This window comes from Physeter macrocephalus, chromosome 3 (genome assembly GCF_002837175.3).
Source record: "Physeter macrocephalus isolate SW-GA chromosome 3, ASM283717v5, whole genome shotgun sequence".
Lineage (NCBI taxonomy): Eukaryota > Metazoa > Chordata > Mammalia > Artiodactyla > Physeteridae > Physeter > Physeter macrocephalus.
Genome location: NC_041216.1, coordinates 24,854,093 through 24,880,471, shown reverse-complemented (window position 1 = coordinate 24,880,471; position 26,379 = coordinate 24,854,093). Strand labels below are relative to the sequence as shown.

Sequence of the window (26,379 nt, the reverse complement as noted above, 5' to 3'; positions counted from 1 at the left end):
CTTTCTTCTTGGAAAATTTCCTTCAAGCCCGTATTGCAGTGAGTCAGGACATTTATTCTATGTTTATATCACTGAGGAGGACATCTGAATGTAACATCTCAGGCTGAACTTGGCACCCAGATTTAAAGTGGCTTCATATTTTTTTCAAAAGCAATGTGTGTGCTTTTTCAAAGGTAATATTATCATTCCCTAAACAGTAAATTTTACGTGCAATTCATTTTCTGATAGTTTTCATTTATTCTTTAATTCATTCAGCACATATTTAAAGAGCACCTACTATGTGCCAGGCACTCTTCTAGGCATGGATGAGCCATCAGAGAAAAAACGGATAAAAGTCTGGGCCTGAAGAAACTTAGAGTAGGGGGATGGTGAACACGCAATACACAAAGAAACATCACAGGGCTTCCCTGGTGGCACAGTGGTTAAGAATCCACCTGCCAATGCAGGGGACACGGGTTCGAGCCCTGGTCCGGGAAGATGCCACATGCCGCGGAGCAAATAAGCCCGTGCGCCACGACGACTGAGCCTGCGCTCTAGAGCCCGTGAGCCACAACTACCGAGCCCGCGTGTCACAACGACTGAAGCCCACGTGCCTAGAGCCCGTGCTCCGCAAAAAGAGAAGTCACCACAATAAGAAGCCTGCACGCCTCGACGAAGAGTAGCCCCCGCTCACCGCAACTAGAGGAAGCCCAGCAACGCACAGCAACGAAGACCAATGCAGCTAAAAAATTAATTAATTAATTTTTTTTAAAAAAAGAAAAAGAAACATCACATATGTAGTAGGTCAGGTAAGAGCCGTGAACATAAAATGAATTAGAGAACAGGGCGAAGTGGTAGTTTTCTCACAATTCTCTGAGGAAGGCACTGTTTCTCCCCATTGTACAGATTCGGAACTGGAAGCCCAGAGAGGTCAGGCAACTTGTCTTGAGCCTACCTAGGTAGTGAGTTAGTAGTAAAGGTTGCATTTGAATTTCAAGTCAAGCACGGGCTCTTAAGTTTAGCTGCCTCTAAAGTAATGAAACTTAACTTCTAGCAAATCCCCAAATGCTGGTTTCCTTGAAAATGTAAAGTCTCTTCTGTTGTATTGGTGTGTATACGCAAACACATTTAAAAATGAAAATACTGCCTTAATTTCAGTATCAGGTAGTAAGCACAGGGTTTGTGTAAGGTATTTTAATTTACACTAAATTTAAAAAAATGGAGAATCCTCATAAAGACTGTAGCATTTACAGTGGGCCTTGAGGGATAAGTAGGATTTGTTTTTTTAAATTATATCCTATTGGAAACATGTAAAAGACTATATTTAACGTATAAGTTATGAAGAGTAATATGATGAACACCCATGACCTCACTACCCATAGTTGTAAGTATACAGCCCAATGAATTGTCACAGAGTGGACACAACTGTGAAACTAGCATCTCGTTTAAAAAGACAAAAGACCACTACCAGCACCCGAGACGCCCGCTCATGCCTCCCCCAGCCATCCTCCCTGTACCCCCGCACCCCCTGCCAAAGGTAACCCCTATCCTGACTAATGTTACAGTTTAGTTTTTCTTGTTTTTGAAATTTATCAAAATGGAATCATGCAGTCTTTGCTTTTTCATGTCTGGCTTTTCTTTTATTTATTTATTTATTTAATTTTTTGGGCTGTGTTGGGTCTCCGTTGCTGTGCGCAGGCTCTCTCTAGTTGCGGCGAGCGGGGGCTACTCTTCCTTGCGGTGCACGGGCTTCTCTTGTTGTGGAGCACAGGCTCTAGGCGCGTGGGCTTCAGTAGCTGTGGTGGGCAGGCTTCAGTAGTTGTGGCTCGTGGGCTCTAGAGCGCAGGCTCAGTAGTTGTGGCTCACGGGCTCTAGAGTGCAGGCTCAGTAGTTGTGGCGCATGGGCTTAGTTGCTCTGCAGCATGTGGGATCTTCCCGGACCAGGGCTCGAACCCGTGTCGCCTGCATTGACAGGCAGATTCGTCACCACTCCGCCACCAGGGAAGCCTCGTGATTTGTGTTTTGTTTTGTTTTTTTTTTTGTGGTACGCGGGCCTCTCACTGTTGTGGCCTCTCCCGTTGCGGAGCACAGGCTCCGGACGCGCAGGCCCAGCGGCCATGGCTCACGGGCCCAGCCGCTCCGCGGCACGTGGGATCCTCCCGGACCGGGGCACGAACCTGTGTCCCCTGCATCGGCAGGCGGATTCTCAACCACTGAGCCACCAGGGAAGTCTGTGATTTATGTTTTTAAAGAATTACTGTGATTGCTGTGTGGAGAATGGGTTGCAGAGGAATCTAGGTGATACATGCTTTCTTATCATTTAGGATTTTATTCTATAGTTAGATTAAAAAAAAAATCTCCCTAGCTCTTGGCAACCACCATTCTACTTTCTGCCTCTATGAATTTGACTAATCTAGGTGCCTCATGTAAGTGGAATCATACAGCATTTGTCTTTTTGTGACTGCCTTCTTTCACTTAGCATCAAGTGCTTGGGGCTCATCGTGTTGCAGTCAGAATTTCCTTTTTAAGGTTGAATAATATTCCATTTATGTTTAGAGCACATTTTATTTATCTGTTGATAGACATTTGGGTTGCTTCCACCTTTTGGCTTTTGGAAATAATTTTACTGTGAACATGGGTAAACAAATACATGTTTGAGTCCCTGCTTTCAGGTCTTTTGGGTATATACCTATGAATGGAATTACTGGATCATATGGAAATTCTATGTTTAATTTCTTAAGGAACTGCCATACTGTTTTCCATAGTGGCTGCACCATTTTACATTCCCAGCAACAGTGTACAGGGGTTCCAGTTTCTCTACACCCTTGCTAATAGTTGTTATTTTATGGGTTTTTGTTTGTTTTTTTGATAGTAGCCATTCTAATGGGTGTGAGGTATTAGCTCATTGTGGTTTTGATTTGCATTTCAGAAATCTAAAGCTTTGAAAGTGTTTAAAGAAAGGCGGATGGGGCCTCTGCCCTCACCAGGCCAGAGGACCCAGGCGTATCCATTAGGAAGCTTTTGCAGAGGTCCTGGTGAGAGAGGGTGGTGGCAGAGGAGCTGAGCGGGGGAGGGTGGACTCCAGCGGAAGGAACAGGACTTGGTGGTGAACTGTCTGTGTTTGAGGAGGTGAAGGGCAGCAGAGAAGCTGGAAACACAGACCCTGGGTCTCTGGCTTTTTGGTAATTGCGTTGGGAACGGGTTGGGGGTGGTGTTTCTGGTCTGTCCCCGCCCCCCACCACCAGGGAAGTATTCCTGAGAGAACAACTTCGTTAGCTTCTTTCAGTGAGGTGTTTGTTTTTTTTTTTTAAGACACATATTCTTTTATTTCTGTTAAACTGAATATACAATTACTGTTCCCTAGGCAGCCAACTTTTACTTATAACTACAATTTAATTTCACGTTAACAAAACACAGACAGTGAAAAGACAACTTTGTGTAGATCTAATCACAGTAGTAAATAATTTATACACTTTTTTTTTGTGACCAGACAACTTCAGGATTTTGTATGAATTCATCGATAGATGTATTTACAGCAGGGGCACAGGGAGGGGCTTCTGAGCTTTGGGGTCAAGAATCAGGATGTTCTTGTTGTCTGAGCAACAGGAGGAGCAGATTTCCAGCAGTGTTAGAATGGCAAATAGATTGTTCGTTCGGATGAGGCCCGTCCCCGTTAGCATTTGTCGTGATTTAACTTTCTCATCTAACCTGTTCGTAATGGAAAGAGTGTGAGCAGCCTAGCTGGTTTGCTCCTTTGCTGCCCACTTAGAGCCAGAAGCCTCATCGTAATTGTTACGTAGGCCCACTGCCTGGGAGGGCAGGTGCGCGGAGTTTTTTGCCCGGTTATGAATTAATGACTATCAAAATGTGGGGAAAACATTTCTGTGATCCACCGGGATTTTGTGGTGCATATTTGTAATCACTTGATAACTCTGAGGTGTCATTATAAGGAAGAAGTTGTTGGTGATGTTTTTATTGAAATTAAGTAAGAAAAATCTAATCATTTTGTTCTTGAAAGTGAGAGTAAAATTTGTCCTAGTATAACTTTTGTTACTTTCACTGTTTCAGTGACTTATATTTATTTCGTATCCTACCTATTAATGTGACCAAATTTATGTAGTTTTATTACAATAACAACAAGCTTTAGTGTGTTGAAAGGTGTTGTGTGCTTATTATAAATTCACAGTGTCACTCAAGAAGATTCAATAAACGGAGGTGGTAAGGTGATTACGATGCAGGTTTTAGGGACTTCCCTGGTGGTGCAGTGGTTAGGACTCTGCACTCTCACTGCCGAGGGCCCGGGTTCAGTCCCTGATTGGGGAACTAAGGTCCCACAAGCTGTGTGGTGTGGCAAAAAAAAAAAAGATTCAGTTTTTAAAATGTGAGGTGGTAGCTTATAAAAATACTGGTACGCAACGTTATCACTTGTCTCGAATGAGTGCTTTTTTTCTCAAGGCGTATTTAGTTGTCAGGCTCTAGTATGCTTATTGATAGCATTATTGTTCTTTGGCAGAATTGTGTTTCTGCTGTTCAGCTGTAAAATACCCTTTCGCTCTCATTGTAGATCCGACGGAGGCGCCTGGCACGACTTGCTGGTGGACAGACCTCCCAGCCAAACACCCCGCTCACCTCTCCCCAGAGGGAGAGCCCTCCGGGGCCTCCTGTAGCAGCCTCAGCCCCGGGCCCGTCCCAGAGTCTTGGTCTCAATGTCCACAACATGACCCCAGCTACCTCCCCCATAGGTGCATCAGGTAAGCCTTGCCTTCACACCTGGGACACGTTTATAGTTCCCACAACTGTAAGCTTGCTCTTACACTTACAGTTGTGACGTTTCCATAACAACATAAAATGAATTGAACAATTGCTGAATCGAACAGCAACTTTTTGAAATCCTGCAAAGCAGTAGTTTAAAGATGAAGGTCATTAGAGTGTGTTTTGTTAATGTCTGTTCATTTTGATAGTGATCTGTTGAAGCTACTTGTTTTCCTTTCTATAGCTTTCATCTTTTTTTTTCAAACAGGGTCAGGTCTTTATCTCTGATGGCAAGGAGATTAAGACTAAATTCGGTTCTGCTGATTTCATGAGTTTGGTTGATGCTTTTTTTTTTTAAGATAAAATAATCTGAAAATGCAAGATTGAACTAATGGTCAAAATGACAAGCCTCTGATTATGGATTTCCTTGTCTTCATTCTACATTGCCATAGAACTCTCTAAAATTTCAGGGTATAAAAGTTCACCTGATGTGATGTTTTCTATCTGTCTCATCGACAATCGTTTAACTATCGTAAAGGTTTGTTTCTTTATAATTAATGAGCTCATAGTTGATATCCAGGACTGTCTTTGGTGGGAAATGCTGATATTGACTCATACTGTATGTTTATATCTGTCTTTTCACTAAGTGAACTTTTCTCTCAAACATAATCATTATTACCATTATAATTATTTTAATAATTAAGATTTTAATTAGGGAAAAGCAGATGCTAAGAGACCTGCGCTGATCATCATATCACCTGATAACGAAACATATGATTGTCAGCTCTGCAGTCATTTAATGCACTCTCCCTTTGTCACCTCGGAATAATCTGTCTTCATGGTCTAGGATAACTTGTCAATTTAAAGTATCTGCAGAGTTTCTGTTATTGTAACTCTTGTTAGGCATCATCGTAGGCTTCTCCCCATGCAAATATAAATGCGTCTACGTAAATCTGTTAATTATAAAAGTGAGAGAGGTGCAGGCCAAATCACCAGTTCGTAGTAAACTACGCCTGTGCCTGAAATGTTTCCTGTGTACACTGCTTGGAGAAGGCGTGATGGTCTTCTAACAGGAGATGGGTTCAGGATTCCAATTGTGTTTTCTTCTTTTCCTTGGAAGCTGTGCTACCAACAGTGCTGCTTGTCTCACCGTGATCAGACCCCACCCGGAATGCTGGAAATTGTCCAGGGAAGAGCTAGTGGCATGGCGAGGGGCTTAAAATTTCACCGCATCAGCAAAGGTCAGGCAGGAGACCCAGAACTCTGCCTGCTCCTGGCAGGCTCCTCCACCCTCCCAGCCACAGCACGGCGTCTCTTTGGGAGCCACCAGGAATAATCTCGGCATGCCCCTTATCCCCGCTCCCGTCAGCCACCTGGTCTCCCGTGTCCTCATCCCGCATCTCACCATCTCTAACCATTACATGGTTTGTTACATGTACCTTTCCCACCCCACCTCCCCGCCTCCTCAAATTCTGAAATCCTCCTGCTCGGTCACCAGCAAGATTGTGCTCTGTGAGCATCCCTTCCCCCTGGTGCTCTCACTGGATTTCTGCTCTTCCTCTGTCACATTCTCATTTCTTCTTCTAGACCATTCTTCCTCCACCCTAAAAACACATCGCTTTCAGTCTTGTGTCACCCCACTCCTCTAGCTTGTTGTGGCTTATCCTCTGACCCGCCACCCACAGTTCTGTCCACTGTCTGTCTCTGCAATACCATTTCTGTCTTAATTCATGATGATTTCAGTAGCCACACAGATGACGCTTCCAGCGCTCCGACCTCTCCGTTTCTTGAGCTCCTCTCCTTCAGCGGCCTTTTCTTCCACCTGACTCCACCCACTCACTGCCGTGGTCAGACTCTAGATCTTTCAGTCTCAGTGATTTGCTGATCACCGCCTTCAGCTTTCTAGCTCACCCCTCTGTGCCCCAATCCTGAGGGTTCCCTCGGGGCTACAGTCCATTGACCCATCACTTTCTTTGCTTTTTCCTCCCCTCGTATTCTCACTTCCCTCCTCACCCTGTGGAAATTCCATCGTCAGTCACTACTGTCACTCCCGCTCTGGCCTCTCTCTCGCTTTGTCGCACTGGCTTGGTTAAACCATGATCCTCGTTTGAAATCCCATTCCCCTCCTCTTCTTGGTCTCTTGCTGTGGAATAAGGCTAGAGAAAAACAATACTAGCTGTCTCATTTCAGACTCGTGATCACAAACTCAAGTGGACCCTTAATACTAGCAGGTAGTTATACCGTATTTCCTGGTTCACTCTCCCATAGTCTCTTTCATACCTTCTTCCAATCTGTGACACCTCATTCTCCATGTACACTCTCACCTGGTGGCCTGCCTGCCTATTGCGTGGAGAAAACAGATGCAGGCAGAAGGGAACTTACCTCCTTAAGCTTCGATCATGCCTCCACCCACTTACTCGAACGTGTGGCCAGTTCTTGTTAGGCTTGAACTGTCCCTGCCCTACTGCAGGCTGCACCGCGGATCCCATCTCCTCTGGCCTGCCCAGAGCCGTTGCTCCAGCAGTTCCTGTTCTCCTGCTTCATCTGGTTTTCCATCTCAAGTGGAAAACAGCCATTGTACACGGTGTTCCTTCTCCCCTCTTGGGAGTAAATAGAAAGGAACTCTCTTGATCTTGTATACCCTGCCGGCTTCCACCCCACATCTCTGCACCCCTTCACGACAGAACTTCTGGAAAGAGTTGCCTGTCCTCAGTCTCCTCCGTCTGTCCTTGTATCTCTGCTGAGTCGAAGCCCGTCAGGTGAGGCCTCCCGTGGTCTGCTCTGAGTCACTGTCTGATCTGACTTGTCAGCCCCATTCATCGTGGCTTTGGCCTTATTCTCCTTGAAGTGCTTTCTCTGTTCGACTCCAGAGCATCACACTCCTGGTGTTCATCCTGTCTCCATCTGTTCCTTCTTAGCTCTTTGTATGAGTCTTTTTCGTTTCCCTGGCTTCGAAGTGGCAGGGTTCCAGGACTCAGTTAACCTCTTGTCCTCTCCATCTATGCTTATTCTCTTATTGATTTTATCCAGCTTCCTGGGTTTAATTGCTCTTTCTAGTCTGATAATGCCTAAGTTTATATCTCCAGCTCAGACCTGTTGTTTGAACCTCCGACTCATACATCATCTAATACACATCTCACAGGTAACACGTCCAAAATCGAGTTCCTGATATTTCCTTACATCTTATCTTTTCCTGGGACCCCTTCTCAATAAATGACAGCTTTTCTTTTTTCTAGTTACTTAAGCCTAAAACATTCTCTCTTCATTTTACCTCATATTCTAGACCGGGGGTCAGCACACTCTTTCTCTAAAGGGCCAGATAGTAAATATTTTTGGCTCTGCAGGCTGTGCAGTCTCTGTCACAAATATTCTTCTCTGCCCCGTAGCACAAAAGCAGCCATAGGCAGTATGTAAACTAACGATCATTGCTGTGTTCCGATAAAACTCTATTTACAAAAATAGGTAAGTGTGGCCTGTGGACTGTAGCTTGCCGACGCCAGCTCTAGGTCTGTCAGCAAAATTTAGAACCAGACCCGATTCTCACCATCTCTTCTCATCTCACCACCTCTCCAGGTTCACGGCACTAGCATATCTTTCCTGGATTACGGGCGTGGGCTCCAGATTTGTCTCTCCATGCCTACCCTTGCTTCACCTCAGTCTGTTCTCAGTGTAGAGCCATACTGGATCCCACTAAAGCATAAGTACAGCATTGTATGACAGCAGTGTTATTTTTTACAGCAAGCAGGATAGTTACTATCACAAACCAACAGACTCGGGCGACTCTGAATGGTTAGCTCTTGGCAGTGCACCTCTCTGCTGTTAAGTCCCGATTATGTTTCTCATATAATCATCATTATTCATAATCATAAATAGGTAGATATTATTAGCCATGCTCTTGGCAGGTTGGATAAACAGATTTCCAGGGATCTATTAAATAAACAAGTTTAAACAAAACAAAATAGAAAATGCACCCCACGTAAGACAGGTCCCATCATTTTCTCTTGGCTCCTGGCCTCACTCAGAATGAAAGGCAGAGGCCTCACCTCGACCCGGGGCCACATATGGCCTGGCCCTGCCCCGGCCCTGCCCTCCTCTCTCACTGCCCTTCTTGCCCCCTCTGCTCCAGCTCTACTGGCTTCCCCTCTGTTCCTGGAACATTCCAGGCATGGTACCTAGTGGGGGCCTTTGTATTTGCTATTTCTTTGCCTAGAATGCTCCTACCCTAAAATCCACATGGCTTTTTCGTTCAGCTCTTCAGTTGTTTATCCAAGTGTCACTTTCTCAAAAAGGCCTTCTCTGGCCACCTTGTATAAAAGTGCAGCCTCTATCTGACATAGACACTTTTTCTTCGAGCTCCTGTCACCAGCTGACATAGCATGTATATTACTTGTATATCCTGTTTTCTCTGCTTCCTCTGCTAGAGTATAAGCTCTGCGGGACAGGGACTTGTGTCCATTTCATTCACTGCTGCGTGCCCAGTGCCTTAACAGTGCGTGCCACATGGCAGGCACCGAATAAAGATCTGTTGAATCAGTAAGTGGATTGCAAGAGCAAATGACCAAAGCAACATAGGCACGTGTAGTTCAAACAAAAGAAATCTCAGGAGGTTGTGATAGCTTTCCATGAAAACAATGTGAAACGTCATGAGGAGGAGGACGCCTTATGCTTGCTTCCTTTGGTCCTGGATGGGAAAAATAGGGCCAGTGGGTCGCTTCATTATCCACTGAGCATGAAGGGACGACTTCTGTTCCAGAATGCCGTGCTTTCTAACAGAGACAAATACTGGGTGGGTTGCCACCCATGGGAAGGAGGTCCTCATCCGGGAGTGACTTGGCAGTCACCTGGCAGCCTTCTTAATTGAGATGCTTTCAGTTACAAGTAACTAAAGCAAGGGTTGGGAAGCTGTAGTGAGTCCTACAAGTTGTTTCTCCCATCTAGTCCCAGCTTCTTTTTTTTTTTTTTTTTTTTTTTTTTTAATTTAATTTGTTTATTTATTGGCTGCGTTGGGTCTTCGTTGCTGTGCGCGGGCTTTTTCTAGTTGGGGTGAGCGGCTACGCTTCGTTGTGGTGCGCGGGCTTTTCATTGCAGTGGCTTCTCTTGTTGCGGAGCACGGGCTCCAGGGGCGCGGGCTTCAGTAGTTGTGGCACACGGTCTCTAGAGCGCAAGCTCAGTAGTTGTGGCACATGGGCTTAGTTGCTCCGCAGCATGTGGGATCTTCCCGGACTAGGGCTCGAACCCGTGTCCTCTGCATTGGCAGGTGGATTCTTAACCACTTCGCCGCCAGGGGAGTCCCCAAAGTGATATTTTGTACTGTTGTTTTGATTTGATTTTAGTTACAGTATTTAATTTATGTTGATTCTAGATAAAGTCAAAGAGACCCTCCGTTTTTTTAAGTTTAAGAAAGAAGTGGGGGGCTTCCCTGGTGGCACAGTGGCTGGGAGTCTGCCTGCCAATGCAGGGGACATGGGTTCGAGCCCTGGTCCGGGAAGATCCCACATGCCGTGGAGCAACTAAGCCCGTGTGCCACAACTGCTGAGCCTGCGTGCCACAACTGCTGAGGCCCGCATGCCTAGAGCCCGTGCTCCGCAACGGGAGAAGCCGCTGCAATGAGAGGCCCGCGTACCGCAACGAAAGAGTAACCCCCGCTCACTGCAACCAGAGAAAGCCCTACAAGTTGTTTCTCCCATCTAGTCCCAGCTTCTTCTTTTTTTTTTTTTTTTTTTTAAATTTAATTTGTTTATTTATTGGCTGCGTTGGGTCTTCGTTGCTGTGCGCGGGCTTTTTCTAGTTGGGGTGAGCGGCTACGCTTCGTTGTGGTGCGCGGGCTTTTCATTGCAGTGGCTTCTCTTGTTGCGGAGCACGGGCTCCAGGGGCGCGGGCTTCAGTAGTTGTGGCACACGGTCTCTAGAGCGCAAGCTCAGTAGTTGTGGCACATGGGCTTAGTTGCTCCGCAGCATGTGGGATCTTCCCGGACTAGGGCTCGAACCCGTGTCCTCTGCATTGGCAGGTGGATTCTTAACCACTTCGCCGCCAGGGGAGTCCCCAAAGTGATATTTTGTACTGTTGTTTTGATTTGATTTTAGTTACAGTATTTAATTTATATTGATTCTAGATAAAGTCAAAGAGACCCTCCGTTTTTTTAAGTTTAAGAAAGAAGTGGGGGGCTTCCCTGGTGGCACAGTGGCTGGGAGTCTGCCTGCCAATGCAGGGGACATGGGTTCGAGCCCTGGTCCGGGAAGATCCCACATGCCGTGGAGCAACTAAGCCCGTGTGCCACAACTGCTGAGCCTGCGTGCCACAACTGCTGAGGCCCGCATGCCTAGAGCCCGTGCTCCGCAACGGGAGAAGCCGCTGCAATGAGAGGCCCGCGTACCGCAACGAAAGAGTAACCCCCGCTCGCTGCAACCAGAGAAAGCCCGCATGCATCAACGAAGACCCAACACAGCTAAGTAAATAAGTAAAAAGAAAGAAGTGGGGTCCCTCCTAGATTCTAGATGGTGTGTAGAGATTGGGGAACACTGGTAGGCATAATAAATTCTGGGGAGAATTGCCCCACTTGAGCCTTGTGAAGATCATATGGAGAGTTGAGGAAAAAAAAGAATTCAGATGATATTCTTGCTGTCTTATAAAAATATTGCAAATACAGTATATTATACTATATGATATACTCTGGCACTCTATTACTATAGGGTTATTGTATACATAGTATAGCATAGCACCCTATGTTACAAGTATAGTTACTTAAACAACTTATTGTAATTATCAGTTTAATTTTAGGACTGGTTTTTATAAGGTGGAGATTTAAAAGCTGCTAAATTGATATCCCATAAAAATTATTTTTATTTATTTATTTATTTATTTATTTATTTATTTATTTTTTGTGGTACGCGGGCCTCTCACTGTTGTGGCCTCTCCCGTTGCAGAGCACAGGCTCCGGACGCACAGGCTCAGCGGCCATGGCTCACGGGCCCAGCCGCTCCGCGGCATGTGGGATCTTCCCGGACCGGGGCACGAACCCGTGTCCCCTGCATTGGCAGGCGGATTCCCAACCACTGCGCCACCAGGGAAGCCCCCCCATAAAAATTATTGAACTTTATTATTTTATTAAAAAGTTGTCAGTCCTTTCAGTGTGGTAGGTAAAAGGATATTCTCTTCAGGACATTGTTGATGCTCTGTTATTTGCTCCTTCAATAAATATTTATTGAGGACTTATTTTGGGTTACACTGGGATTAATGATTTAAAGTTTTACTGTCTTCTCTAAGCTTATTTCAAAATTCTCACTACATCAGATGCTTTTGGTATTTTACTTGAATCTACTTATGAATAGTAAAAATTTAGTTTCTCTTTCCCTCCTGAGTCCTGCAAAAGTTTTAATAAACAGGTCTGCAACTTCCCTGGTGGTGCAGTGGTTAAGAATCCGCCTACCAATGCCAGAGTCACAGGTTTGATCCCTGGTCCGGGAAGATCCCACATGCCGCGGAGCAACTAAGCCCGTGTGCCACAACTACCGAGCCTGCTCTCTAGAGCCAGCGAGCCACCATTACGGATCCCGCGCCACAACTACTGAAGCCCGCGTGCCCTAGAACCCACACACCGCAACTACTGAGCCTGCATGCTGCAACTACCGAAGCCCACACACTCTAGGACCCGTGCTCCGCAACAAGAGAAGCCACAGCAATGAGGAGCCCGCGCACCGCAACGAAGAGTAGCCCCCGCTCGCCGCAACTAGAGAAAGCCCGCGCGCAGCAGCAAAGACCCAACACAGCCAAAAAAAATTAAAAATTAAAAAAAAAAAAAAACAGGTCCATGTTAAAACCTGCTGTCGGGCATGGATAAAGCCTTCAACAAAGAGAGACTTGAAAGCGTGGCAAGTGGACTTTCTTGGGTTGCTGAGAGGGTTAAAGTTTCATCCACTTGATAGTTGTTTCAGCTACGAGTGATAACTCAAGTTGTTTTGTTTTGCTTTTTAAAATATATGAGCCATTTTCCTTTCAGCAACATAGGTATATATTTTTTAAGTACTTGAAAATGCCTGGGTAAACTTTTTTTTTTATAGAAAGATATTCATAGAGTTAAAGTAATTTTTAAAATTCTATGAAAAAGATGGTTTTGAAGCCATCACTAGAAACACTCTGTCCCCGTGTGCCTGGCAGTGGTTCGCTACACTGTGGGCTCTGTGAGGGCAAGGATGATGTCAGGAATTTTGTTTTCCCCAAACTGTCACAAGATAAGCTCTTCAGTTAATAAATGGATTGATCTGTATTTAAGGACATGGCTTAGATGGATCTATTCAACATCTTATTATGAAAATTTTAAGCATACAGCGAAGTAGAAGGAATTTTGCAGTGAATGCGTATATACCCATCACCTAGATTCTGCCATTAACATTTTACTGTATGTGTTTTATCACACATCTCTCCATCTGTCTGTCTCTCTATCCATTCCCGAAGGTATCTTATTTTGGGTACATTTCAAGGCTATTTCTGGACTGCCTTGGAAGCTGATTTGTACTCAGGGACCATAGTTTGAACTAGTGAAAGAGGAGGTGATGAGTTAGTTTTAGGTATCAGACGTAGCTCTGTAACTGACCTCATGTGATATCTGTTGATAAATTATGACTTCTTGCTAACATTCCTATGACTTTAATGTTCCTTCAACCTTCAGTGTAATATTCTGATAGAAAGTCCTCGGTTGCCAGCTGTCGTGATCGTGTGAATGCCGATTCTGTGTGTTTACTGTTGCCGTTACAAATAGCTTTGACGTTACCTCACATGAGACTTCACCTTTCATGTCTCTTCTGGTTTAGGAGTAGCCCATCGAAGCCAGAGCAGTGAAGGAGTCAGTTCTCTCAGCAGCTCGCCCTCCAATAGCCTTGAAACACAATCTCAGTCTCTCTCACGTTCCCAGAGCATGGATATCGATGGAGTCTCTTGTGAAAAAAGGTAAAGTAAGCCAGTTTTCCAGTAAGCTGCTTTGTTGATGGAAAGGGAAAGATCCATTCACTTTAATCTCTAGTCCAGGGGTCTCAAATGCCAGCCCAGAGATCCATGCCAGTCCTTAGCAAATCAGAGCTAAATATAATAAATTGAAAGGTCTTTGTTTTATTCTAAAATGTTCTGTATACCTTTTTTTGTTTTCGGTGTTGGAATGTCTTTTATGAAATAATGGTAAAGGTGGTAAAAAAAAATTTTTTTTTAATGTCTTTATTTTATAAATGCAAAGTTGGCAAGCATAGGTCAGCCCCTAAAAATTTCTGCAAAGATTTACTGCTTGGTGAAATTTTAAAAGTTTGGAAGGGTATAGGCAGGTAAGCCCCATATTCTAGGAGCTCCACGAGGATCAGGGTGTCTTGGAGCAGAGCCTTCCTGTGTTGCAGGTGTACTGTGACAAGATAACAGAGTAGCTGAAGGGTTGATTACTCCTTGGGCAGCCAGACCTCCAGGGCCTGGTTCCTTTGCCCTCAAGCAGCCCCCTCTGTTTATGTCAGTGGGCCAGACAGATACCATTTTCTGTGTGTGTTAGGATACTGGGGTGTCGTGCACTTGGTGGGTTGGGGTGAGGAGCCAGGTCAGGGATTACCCTGCATTAGGCAAGAATTCAGAAAGGACTGCACTCCCAGGAAGAAGATCAAGTAGAAAAAAATCAACCCCATAGAGTAAAAACAATTGTGTTCTTATTACCTTTGCTCCGAGTGGATGAATTTTTAAAAATCAAGTCAACTCTGCAATTTCTCGGCCAGTGGGTAACTTTCACGTGGGTTTAGAACCTTAATTTACACTATTGTGGTAGTCTGAAAAACCTCAGGCTAAGAACTGTCATAGACAATGGACTCTTTAGTGTCTTTAGACATCTAGCAGATATAAACATAAATCATCCAAGTCTTTAGAGAATGTCCTTAGAAAAATTTCCAAGAAATATGAACTCATGGTCAAAAATTAAAGCACGCTGGGAAAAAAAGCCACCATGAGTAAGAGTCTGTAGAATCAATAAAAACAGAATTATGCACCTAGAGGTTTTTGGGTTTTGGAATTATCAAATACAGAATGTAAAATTTATATGTTTAAATAAATTTAAAAGGGTATTGAAAACATGAATAAGGTGTAAGCAACTATAAAAACAACCAAGCACATTTGAAAAAGAACCAAATAGAATTTCTAGAAATGAAAAGATAATAATAAACAGTGGATTAAAATAACTAAAGAGAAATTAACAAATGGAATGATAGAGCTGAAGAACTTACCCAAAGTGCACCACAAAGAGACAAAGAACTGAAAAATATGAAGGGTATTTAGAAATATAGAGGATGCAGATCCAATATATATCTAATAGAAATGTCAAAAGGAGAGAATAGGCAGACTGGGAGATTCCCCACCCCTCTTCTTATTCCATGGTTTTTTCTCTGCTGCTTTGGAAGCCATTATGAAAAAGATAAATGGCTGAGGATTTTTCTGGAGTTGATAAATGTTATGAATCCTCAGATTCAGGAAGCCCAACAACTCACGAGTAGATTAAACAAAGAGAAATTCATATCTAGACATTTTATAGTAAAATTGCAGAACACCAAAGACACAGATGTTTAAAGCAGCCAGAGAGAAATGAGAGATTATCTACAAAAGAACAATAGTTAGATAGATGTCTCAGTGATGGAGGCCAGAGGATGGTGGAAATAGCATTAAGTGCTGAGAGAAAGTAACTGTCAGCTGGGAATTACGTGCCCTTGTGGAACTATCTTTTAAGAGCAGGGGTGAAATAAAGACATTTATAGATTTAAAAAACAAACTAGAACAACCTGATAGTCTGCCAGCAGAAGACCCCAACTTTTAACAGATGCAGTTTAAGACGAAGGAAAATGATCTCAGGACTGATGTCTGAGATGCAAGAAGGAAAGACGAGTCAAGAAAATATTAAATACGTGGTAACCCTAAACACTGATGGTGTAAGACAGTTATAACAGTTTATGAAATAGTATAGGGGGAGAGAAGTAAATCATCAGGTAGATCTAACATACTGAACAGCAATAGCAGGTAAGCCAGAAGGGGAGTGATTGTATACTTGGGAGAGGGGTAAAGACAGTGGCCAACTTTTAGATTTTGAGTTAAGAATACTTGATAAAGTTTCAAGGGTAACCACTGAAAGAATAGAAAGAGTTTATTTTCAAACCAGCACCGAGAAAATATGGAATTGGGGTGGGTAGGGAGGGGATTTAAGTCAATTCAAAGAAAGGGAAGAAAGAAACACAGATTTTTAAAAAGAGGCAAACAGCACAAAATAAGATGGTGAAAAGAAATGAAAATATGTCAGTAATCACAGTAAATGGCAGTGAAACGTCAGGTTGGATTAAAAACAAAATAGAACACAGCTTTATTCTTGTTTACTGAAGGCATACCTGAAACATTAGGTTAGAGAAAGTTTGAAAATAAAAGAAAGGGAAAAAATATACCGGGCAGATACTAAACAAAAGAAAATAGGGGAAAGTATATTAATAAATTAGACTTTGTCACAAAGTATTACTAGAAATAAGCACTGTACAGTGATAAGTGTTTAGTTTACCAGTAGGATATAACAGTTTCCAAAGTATATGCACTTAGTAATATAATAGCAACATGAAATAAGGAAAATCTTGATAGAACTAGAGGAAATTGACACAGACATAATCATAATGGGAGGTTTTTAACATGTCTTCTTCAGCCATCAATAGAGCAAAGAGAATAAACATCAGTAAGCATATGGACAAATTAAACAACACAGCTAACAAGTTTGATCTAATTGAAAGATACAGAACTTTGTTTGCACTCTGCAGTTGGAGAATACACATTCTTTTCTAATAATACCCATTGACCCAAAGGTTTCAGGAGTCAGAATCATACAGATCATGTTTTCTGACATTAGCTTAGATAATTATATAAGGTAAAAAAATCTTTTAAAAACCCATCATGAGGGCTTCCCTGGTGGCGCAGTGGTTGAGAAGTCCGCCTGCCGATGCAGGGGACGCGGGTTTGTGCCCCAGTCCGGGAAGATCCCACATGTCGCGGAGCGGCTGGGCCCGTGAGCCATGGCCGCTGAGCCTGCGCGTCCGGAGCCTGTGCTCCGCAACGGGAGAGGCCACGACAGTGAGAGGCCCGCGTGCTGCAAAAAACAAAACAAAACAAAAAAACCCATCATGAATTTGGAAATTTTAAAAACAGATCATGCTTCTAAATACAAGTCAAAGAAGAAATCATAATGGAAATTTGGAAGTATCTAGAACTGAACAATAACGAATATTACATATCATCATTTGTGTGTTGCAGCTAATGTACTTCTTAAAGAGAATATAAAGCTATATATATTAAAAATGAAAAATGGAAAAAGAATATAAATAAATATTGGGAATAAAACCCCTTTTCTTGGAATACTTTTCCTCTAGATACGTGCATGGCCAACCTCCTTCATGTTTTTGCCCAGGTATCATTTCAGTGAGGTCACCCCATTTAAAAGGGGGAAAGCCCTGCCCTCTCAATTGCCTTTTCCCTGCTCTTTTTTCTTTAATTTTTCCATAGCATTTATCATATACTATATGCTTTGTTTATTGTTTATTATCTTTCTCCCTTTAACTAGAATGGAAGCTCCATGATGCAGGGATTTTTTTGTCTGTTTGTTTGTTGGCGTCTCAGACACCTGGAACAATGCCTGCGTAGAATGGGCACTCAGTAATACTTGTTACTGAAAAAGAGAATTCTGTGAAAAATGTAAATATGCAGGATGCACGTAAATTTGAAAATTTGGATGAAAATCAAATTCCTAGAAAAACACATTCTCCCAAAATTGACTCAAGAAAAAAGAGAGAACCTGAATAATCAAAAAAACGTGAAATAAATTGAATCCGTATTTTAAAATTTTCCAAAGAAAGCACGTTTCTCATATGATTTTATAGGTAATTCCAGCATTCCAACTTTACACACATTTTTCAGGTAATTTTTAAACTTACCAAATCAGTTTACGAGGCTAACATGACCTTAATGTACAAAACCAGACAAGAATAATGTAAAAGAAGAAAATTAATTACATGGTAATCATACTTATGAACATATTTGCAAAAGTCTGAAGATACTGGCAAATCAAATACTGCAGCACATAAAAAGAAGACAAAACGTCTATGGGGCTAGAGGCCAGGATAGCAGTTACTGTGGGCTAGTGTAGTAGTGATTGGAAGGGTCATGAGGGGGGACTTTTGGGGTGCTGGTAGTGTTCTGTTGCTTGATCTGGGTGCCGGTTACATTAGTATGTTTCCTTTGTGAAACTATTCAGCCAAACACATCATGTATGCACATTTCTGTTTATTTCAACTAAAAGATTAGTTTAAAAAAATAATATAACATGACCAACTTGGGTTTATCTTAGGAATGCAAAAGTGCTTTAACATTAGAAAATCTATAAATATTATTCACCACATTATATATTAAATAGAAAAGCCATATAATCTTGGAAGTTGCAAAGGTTTGATACAATTCAACATTGATTCATGGTAAAAATCTTGGCAAACAGGAGACAGAAAGTTGCATCCTTAAACTGTAGGGCAGAGACAGAGTTCACCAAATATTCTACAGGCTCCCCTGCATTTCCAGTCTCCTTTGCCATTAGATTGGGGCCAATTAACTAGTTGTGTCCAGTAGACTGGTGAATGGAAGTGACATGTGTCACTTTTAGGTGAAGGCAGTTGAGCCGATGTTCCTCCTCCACCCCTCTCTTCTCTTGCTCCAGTGACCTTGGAGGCTGTATATTGCAGAAGGCATAGATTAAAGATGGAGTAAGGTTGCTTCACTCATCAAACTTTGCATAAGCAAGAGACAAACCCTTATAGTGTGAAGCCTCTAAGATTGCAGAGTGTATGTGTTACCACAACATAGCCTCTTATTCTCACTAATATAAAGGACATCTACCAAAAAACCACAGCAGCTCTCATACTCAGTGGTAAGAAATTAGAAGCATTCTCTTTAAAATCAGGAATAAAAAAAGGATGAGTGCTGTTTCTGCTTCTGTTCAACATGGGATCCTACCCACTGCAGTAAAGCAAGTTAGGATTGGAGTGAAAGAAACAAAACAGTTATTATTTGGAGATAAAATGATTGCCTTATAAGTCAACAAGTAGCTTATAAGAGGTCTGTGTCTAAAGTCAGTTACATTACTATATACTCGCAACAAATTAGAAAACTTAATTTTTAAAAAAGCCCATTCATAATTTTATTTAAAAATATTTGGTGCCAGGCTTCCCTGGTGGCACAGTGGTTAAGAATCCGCCTCCCAATGCAGGGGACATGGGTTCGAGCCCTGATCTGGGAAGATCCCACATGCAGCGGAACAACTAAGCCCGTGCGCCACAACTACTGAGCCTGCGCTCTAGAGCCCGTGAGCCACAACTACTGAAGCAAGCCCGCGCGCCTAGAGCCCATGCTCCACAACAAGAGAAGCCACCGCAATGAGAAGGCCGCGCAGCACAACGAAGAATAGCCCCCCCCCTTGTCACAACTAGAGAAAGCCTGCATGCAGTAGCAAAGACTCAACACAGCCAAAAAAAAAAAAAAAAAAAATCTATCTATCTATCTATCTATATATATATATAGTGCCTAAGGATAAATTTAGCAAAAGAAGTGAAAGACTTAGGGAGAAAATTATCAAAGTTTATTGAAAGAAGACCTTAAATACTTGGAGAGAGGTACCTTGTCCATGGATAGATCAGTAACATAATGAAGTCTTTTCTTCCCAATTTGATCTCTAGAGTCAGTGAAATTCTAGTCGAAATCCCAACAGGAGTTTTAAGGAACCTGTCAAGCTGATTCTTAAGTATGTGTGGAAGAGCAAAGGGCCAAGAATGGCCAAGACTCTTGAAGTAGAAGAACAAGGTAGAGGCGTTGACCTAGCAGATAGCAAGGTTTATTGTGAAGTCGTAGTAAGTACAACACAGTGGTATTGGCTCAGGGACAGACAGATTGTCTAATGGAACAGCAATGAGTATCCAGAAGGAGACCCGCACACATATGACAGTTGGACATATGACGTAGGTGATTTCATATTGGTGTTGAAAAGGATGGTCTTTTCAATAAATGGTGCTGGGACAGTTATTTAATGTGGGGGAAATAATATTTGTACTTCACCAGACTTTGTAATCAGGCTCTGATTGATTGTATATCATTTAGAAATAGTATGTATAGAAAATCTGCTCTTAATTTTTGTTTTTGAAAGTGAGCCTAAGAAAATAACAACTTGAGGAAAATATTTCCAACAATATTATTATTACTTTTGAAAGGGAGCCTAAGGAAATGACAACTTGGGAAAAATATTTTCCATAAGAATGATAGAATGTTTATATCCTAACATATGAAGAGCTCTTAGAAATTAATGAGAAAAAAGATGAACCTTTATTATTTTGCTTTCCTGACTGATTTTGATTGCTATTTTAAAACTTTTCCCCAGGGAATTCCCTGGCGGTCCCATGGTTAGGACTTGGTGTTTTCAGTGCTGAGGGCCCGGGTTCAATCCCTGGTCGGGGAACTAACGTCCTTTAAGCCGTGCGGCACGGCCAAAAAAAAAAAAAACCCCAAACCAAAAACTTTTCCTCAACTAGCAGCTATGACATTGGGTGGATTTATCAAAGGTAAAAGACTGATTGTCTTTTATACTTAAAGCATGTCCCAGGTGGATGTGGATTCAGGAATTGAAAATATGGAAGTTGATGAAAATGACCGAAGAGAAAAAAGGAGCCTCAGCGATAAGGTTGGTAAGAGATGAAGCCCTTGCTTCTGTTTTTAGTTACAGGTAATATAAATAAGCACTGCTTCATGTCTTGTGTCTGTAAAGTCTATGAGAGAATGCCACCCCAAACCAGCAGATCCTATTTAGGTGACCGGGTTTTTTTCTTTTTTTTCTTTTACTTTTTTCAGGAAAAGTGGGTAGGCTTGATTACCCTTATTAATGGAAGTATAACTCAGTCCTTTTATCTGATAAAAATCCTTCCGTTATCTTTGTTTTGGGTCCATGTTTTTATCAGTAAATGTTAGCAAATAATTTAGAGCTAATTTGAATTTTTTCTGTCGGTCTTTAATTGCTTAAGCAAGTAGGTCGTCACATCTTTGGTTGTATTCTGAGGGAAATGACTGGGAATTGAAGCAAGAATGTGAGGAAACAGGAGGCTTTTATATTTTGTTACCATCTGAGCTTTAGTTCCCTATATTTATAAAAAGGATTTTTTAGGTGTTTGGTGTGTGTCATGGTGTAGAACTGGTAGAGATAATTGCATCCCTTTCTGTTCAGTAAATTGTTGGTGTTTGGCAACGTTATTAGAAGCTGGACTGGAGCCTCCTGTTGGTGCAGTGCTTTATTTTGTATAGGTTTTGAATGTTTACAAAGTTCTTTCATATATGATACTTTCTGTGATGGAAAGTGGTGAAAAACATTGAATTCTGGAAAAATTTCTAGAGAAAAATCGGTTGTGTACCTAGAATGTCAACCTGGTCTTTTAGCATTCAGAAAAGTAAATAAATGGGATATATGTACATCCTTTATCACTGTCTTCCTTGGCAATTCCTGATAACAGTCCTGCTGTTTTATACTCCCCCCCCCATAGACTTGTGTTGTAAGCTCATGAGACCTACATGTTGTAACCTTGAAGTCATAGTAGCAAGTTTATTTTTCCCTAAATCAGTAGGTGAATAGTGTTATGCATTTCTAAAATATCCTTTGTAAATAAATTAAATCAGAATTAGGTATTTCTATTAAAGTCTAATTCACACCTCCTGCTACTTGAAATTAACCGTCAAATCTTCTCCCTCACAAGGAGCCTTCATCAGGTTCTGAAGTGTCTGAAGAACAGGCCTTACAGCTGGTCTGTAAGATCTTCCGTGTCTCCTGGAAGGACCGGGACAGAGATGTCATCTTTCTTTCTTCTCTTTCTGCACAATTTAAGCAGAACCCAAAAGAAGGTAGGAATCAAGCTCAGCTGTCTTATTTCAGAGCCCTTAATAGAAAACCAGCATGAAAAATCTTTTGTCTTTCCCTCCTAGCCACATTCATTGTCTTGCTTTGCAGTTGTATTTTTGATTACAGGGATACTTCTTGATGAGGACACTGCTGTTTGGCTACTTTCCACCTATCTTATTGATAAATTATTTTTTTAACTTTTATGATTTCTCTAAAAGAAAACTGTATAAATAAGTTAATGGTCTCTGCTGTCTCAGGGTTGAAGTTTTTTCCTTTGCAATAAGAAGGTGCTTAGAGAGAGCATTAGCACCTCTTAATACTCTGGGCAGGAGTACACTGGGTAGTCTCCGGGGATCCTGAGAGAGGCGCTCTGGATGACCTGTACCTGCTGTAAGTGCCTCCCGGGTCATATGGAGACAGTGGAGTAAATCTGCTTGATTGAACTGCTTAGCAAGATGGCACATGTTGATATTTTGCAGTGATTACAGGATTCTATTTTAAGAGGCTACACTAAACCACACTTACAGCAAAGTAATAAAACTCTTAGCAAGATACCAGCATTACAGGGCACACTCACTTTTCTCTACAGCAGTCATTTCGAGAACAGGAGAGGGAGGGGAAGTGCGCCGGAGTGTTCTTCTACGTATCACTAGTGTATAACCTCCCTGATGGCAGGAATTTTTGTCTGTTTTGCTCACTGATGTATTCCCAGTGCCTGTACTTAATAATCCCTCAGTAGATACATTTTAAATGAGTGAATGAACATCAAGGAGATTGCATTTCCTTTTCTCTACTGTCTGTCTTCCATGACAAACGCGCGCGCGCGCACACACACACACACACACACACACACACACACACACACACACACACACACACAAGTCCTCTGTGTTCCTGGTGGATGGATAGTTTACTTCTGACTTCACTGAGATCTTCTTAACTCTGATTATAGAGATGAGCTTAGCAACCATGAGTTTCAAAACCCTGCCACTTGTAATTATTGTAACTGTTAAGATTCTCACATCTGTCCAGTACATATATAAGTGCTAATTTTTAATAACAAATCAGATAAGATTTACATGGGTTAGATATTTTATTTATTTAGTAATATTTAAAATATATCTAAAGACCTACAGTAAAGCAGTTGGGAGCTGCAAGGAATAAGAAGGAAGCTAGAAGACTGAGTCTGCTCCAGAAAGGCTGGTGGCGACTAAATATTAGACCCTTCATAAAATACTTTGAACTTTGTACTTAATAGTTTAACTGTATATAAATATATATAGGTGAAGAAATATTAACCCCGTTGCATTTCTAGTGTGATAACCTAACCTCTGTAGTTGGGAGTAGCTTCTTTTTATAGTTAATATATATCAGCAGTGACTCTCATCAGCTGGGCTCCAGTTCTTTTTTGTTTTTTTTTCTAATAAGCTTTCTGTTTTGGAATAATTTTAGATTTACAGAAAGTTCTAGAGATAGTGCGGGGAGTTCCTATATACACTTCCCGCAGTTTTCCCTAATGTTAACATCTTACATAACCATAGTATATTTGTCAGAACTAAGATAATGCTGTTAACTAAACTCCAGACCTTATTTGGATTTCACCAGGTTTTCTACTGACGTCCTCCTACTGTTCCAGAATCCAACCCAAGATACCACGTTGAACTTCTCTGGTTCACTTTGGCTTATTCAAGGACCGCGTGTATGAAGCACCATGTGTAACCCCTTCTTTATTCTGCCTTTCCAACAGTGTTCTCTGATTTTAAGGACTTGATTGGCCAGATTTTAATGGAAGTGCTAATGATGTCCTCTCAGACTAGAGATGAAAACCCATTTGCCAGTCTGACAGCCACGTCCCAGCCAATTGCAGCAGCAGCTCGGTCGCCAGACAGAAGTCTCATGCTAAATACCGGCTCCAATCCGGGAACGAGCCCCATGTTCTGCAGCGTGGGTTCCTTCGGTGCCAGCTCTTTATCTAGGTCGGTGTGGTTCTTTTTGCACATCTCATTGGTGGTGAAATAGCCGGGACGTATGTAAGAGAAGAGAATGTTCATTTGTGGGCCTGTCACGCAGATTGTGACATGTATTGTGTTTGGGGGATGGATTGACTCATTGAGGAGATATTATCTCTTCCACATGGGTCTCTTTGGGTTTCCATGGTTAGGCTATTGGTAAGTTAAGTTTTAGGAGCAAATGGCTGTGTATAGTATATTATTCTTTGGAAAGAAGGCTTTTTCATAAGTATAGCCTCTGAATCAGTACGGCAGTCTGATTACAGTTATTTAGGTGAGTCTCTAAACGATCTGTATACGTCAGTGCTTAGAGATATGAAGTGAAATTATACTATTCTTTAAAAACGTGATACTTTCCATTTTAGTTCTTTATCTCAAGCTTTTCTTCAATTTTCTCTCCTTTCCTCCCTTTCTCAACTCGTTTAGCCTCTATGAGACTAGCCCAGCTCCCAGCACGGGTGTCTGGAGCTCTGTGCCAATGATGAGTATGCCTCTGGCGCCCCCGCCCCGGGCAGCCAGCCAGGCGTCCGCTCCTCCCGCTTCCCTCAGCCCTCACGGCGCAGCTGCGGGGACACCTGCGGGAAGCCAGCCCTCGTCTCCGCGGTACCGGCCCTACACTGTCACCCACCCCTGGGGGTCGTCATCTTCTGCCCCGCGGTCCTCGGGCAGCTCCATCCCGTCGAGCTCCCCAGGCCCGCCCACCCCAGCTAGTAGCCCTCGAGCCGCGCCGGCCAGCTCCTCCCGACAGAGGCCCACCGGCGCGGGGCCGCCTTTACTGTCCGCCTCAGCCGGTGCGGGTGCCGTGAGCAGGCGGCCCTCCTCCCTCAGGAGCTCTCCTAGGTATCTATGCGGCAGGAGAGTCGGGTGCGTGTTTGCGGTGCAGGGAGAGGACATTAACACGGTTTGGAAGAACTGTCGTGTGGCACTGACCTCAGTTACCTGTGTTTCTCTGTTTGGGGTCATTAACCCGCGTGTCTAACCGGTTTGGTAGGCTTGTGCCCTGAGTCCACGCCCAGCCAGGCTTCCCGTCACCTCAGAAAGTATGGGTTGCTTGATGGCGAGACCCTTTCTTCCCTTCTTCCCCTTCGCTCTTCCTCCTTCCTGTACAAAATAAAAAGAAGTCACTTCGTTTTTGAAATCGAGTGCACACGTCCCGCCTCGTGACAAATGAATTTCAGAGACCGTGGGCAGCTTGTATTTGAGAGGTGGGGCTCACAGGACCACCTTTCCACGTTTCGTACTGTTGCTAATCGTAGCTGAAATACAGCCAGACCGAGGGGCTGAGGGGGCAGATCCCTTGCCTCCGTCAAGTGGTTACGCCTTGACGCTTTGGTTTCAGCCCCTTAGAAAGAAGCAGTGTCGTGACTCCATTAATCCGCGCCCTCCACCCCTCACGTGTTCCCATGCCTTTATATAATTGAGGTGAATTACTTTATAATTGAGGCGAATTACTTTTGTGCATGTCAGTAGACAAAACTTGTAGCGTAAGATTTCATTAAAAGGCCAGCCATTGTAAAAGCTTTCCTCCTCTCTGTTTTCCTTTGTTCCCTGATGACTTTTTTTTGCTTTTGTTACGGTAGTATGTACGACAGTCCTTTCTCCTTCCTCTTCCTCGCACTTTCTGGGGACAGTAGTGATGAAGATGGAGAAGAAGATGATGATGGTGGTGATGATGAGTTTTCTTGTGTCCAGTTTGGGTCCAGGTATCAGAGGAGTGGAGTCCCACCCCTGCATGTACCTAGGTGCTTAGGAACTAACTTTTATAAGTCCTAAGTAGAGGTGTGCTCTGCATCCAAACAGGATAGGGTCAAATGACTCCAAGTGGCCTGGAGAGTCAAGATGTGAGAAACTTTGCACGTACTAAAGCATTAGGACCTTCTCATGGGGTAAAGTGATACACAGAAAAAATTTCATAGCTGTTGCCTGACAAGTTTGGAGAAAAACTTACATGTAATCATTTGTCAAGAACATGAACAGGATCAGTCATCGTTAAGATTAAAGATCAGTCATCATTAAGCTCACCCACCCTAAGATCTAAAATGAGAGGCCCTCCATTTATCTGTTGGAAGAGTATTCTTATGAGCTTCCAGGTGTGAGCAACATCTACTCTGGGAGGCATGTTTTCGTATGTACAGTTGCATGGATTGCTGCTATTTAGGAGTGGCAGAGGGGCTGGAACGTGTGTGTGTGCGTGTGCGTGTGTGCGTGTGCGTGTGCGTGTCCCTCTCCAACTCACTCCAGGCAATCCACTGAAGAGCATATGGGGTCATACTGTCTGGTATAACTGTGATGCTGCTTTTACTTCTTTTTTTTTTTTTCTTCTAATAAATTTTTAAAATTTTTATTTATTTATTTATTGTTGGCTGTGTTGGGTCTCCATTGCTGCGTGCGGGCTTTCTCTAGTTGCGGCAATCGGGGGCTACTCTTCATTGCCGCTCGCGGACTTCTCATTGTGGTGGCTTCTCTTGTCGCGGAGCATGGGCTTTAGGCGTGCGGGCTTCAGTAGTTGTGGCACGCAGGCTCAGTAGTTGTGGCTCACGGCCTCTAGAGCGCAGGCTCAGTAGTTGGGGCGCACAGGCTTAGTTGCTCTGCGGCATGTGGGATCTTCCCGGACCAGGGCTCGAACCCGTGTCCCCTGCATTGGCAGGCGGATTCTTAACCACTGTGCCACCAGGGAAGTCCCGC

At 43.0% G+C, this 26,379-nt stretch overlaps 1 protein-coding gene across 5 annotated transcripts in view; it reads left to right on the top strand.

Moving 5' to 3' along the window:
* UBE4B (ubiquitination factor E4B) overlaps window positions 1-26,379 on the top strand; it is a 128,319-nt gene that overhangs the window by 30,345 nt on the left and 71,595 nt on the right. For 4 of the 5 annotated variants that reach the window (XM_028487863.2, XM_028487864.2, XM_028487862.2 and 1 more), the window contains 7 exons: window positions 4,544-4,730; window positions 13,539-13,674; window positions 20,395-20,482; window positions 21,543-21,687; window positions 23,433-23,661; window positions 24,121-24,534; window positions 25,275-25,397. In XM_028487863.2, the coding sequence (XP_028343664.1) occupies window positions 4,544-4,730; window positions 13,539-13,674; window positions 20,395-20,482; window positions 21,543-21,687; window positions 23,433-23,661; window positions 24,121-24,534; window positions 25,275-25,397 (1,322 nt within the window). The remainder of the gene's footprint in view (window positions 1-4,543; window positions 4,731-13,538; window positions 13,675-20,394; window positions 20,483-21,542; window positions 21,688-23,432; window positions 23,662-24,120; window positions 24,535-25,274; window positions 25,398-26,379) is intronic. The other variant, XM_024125702.3, reaches the window with a different exon arrangement.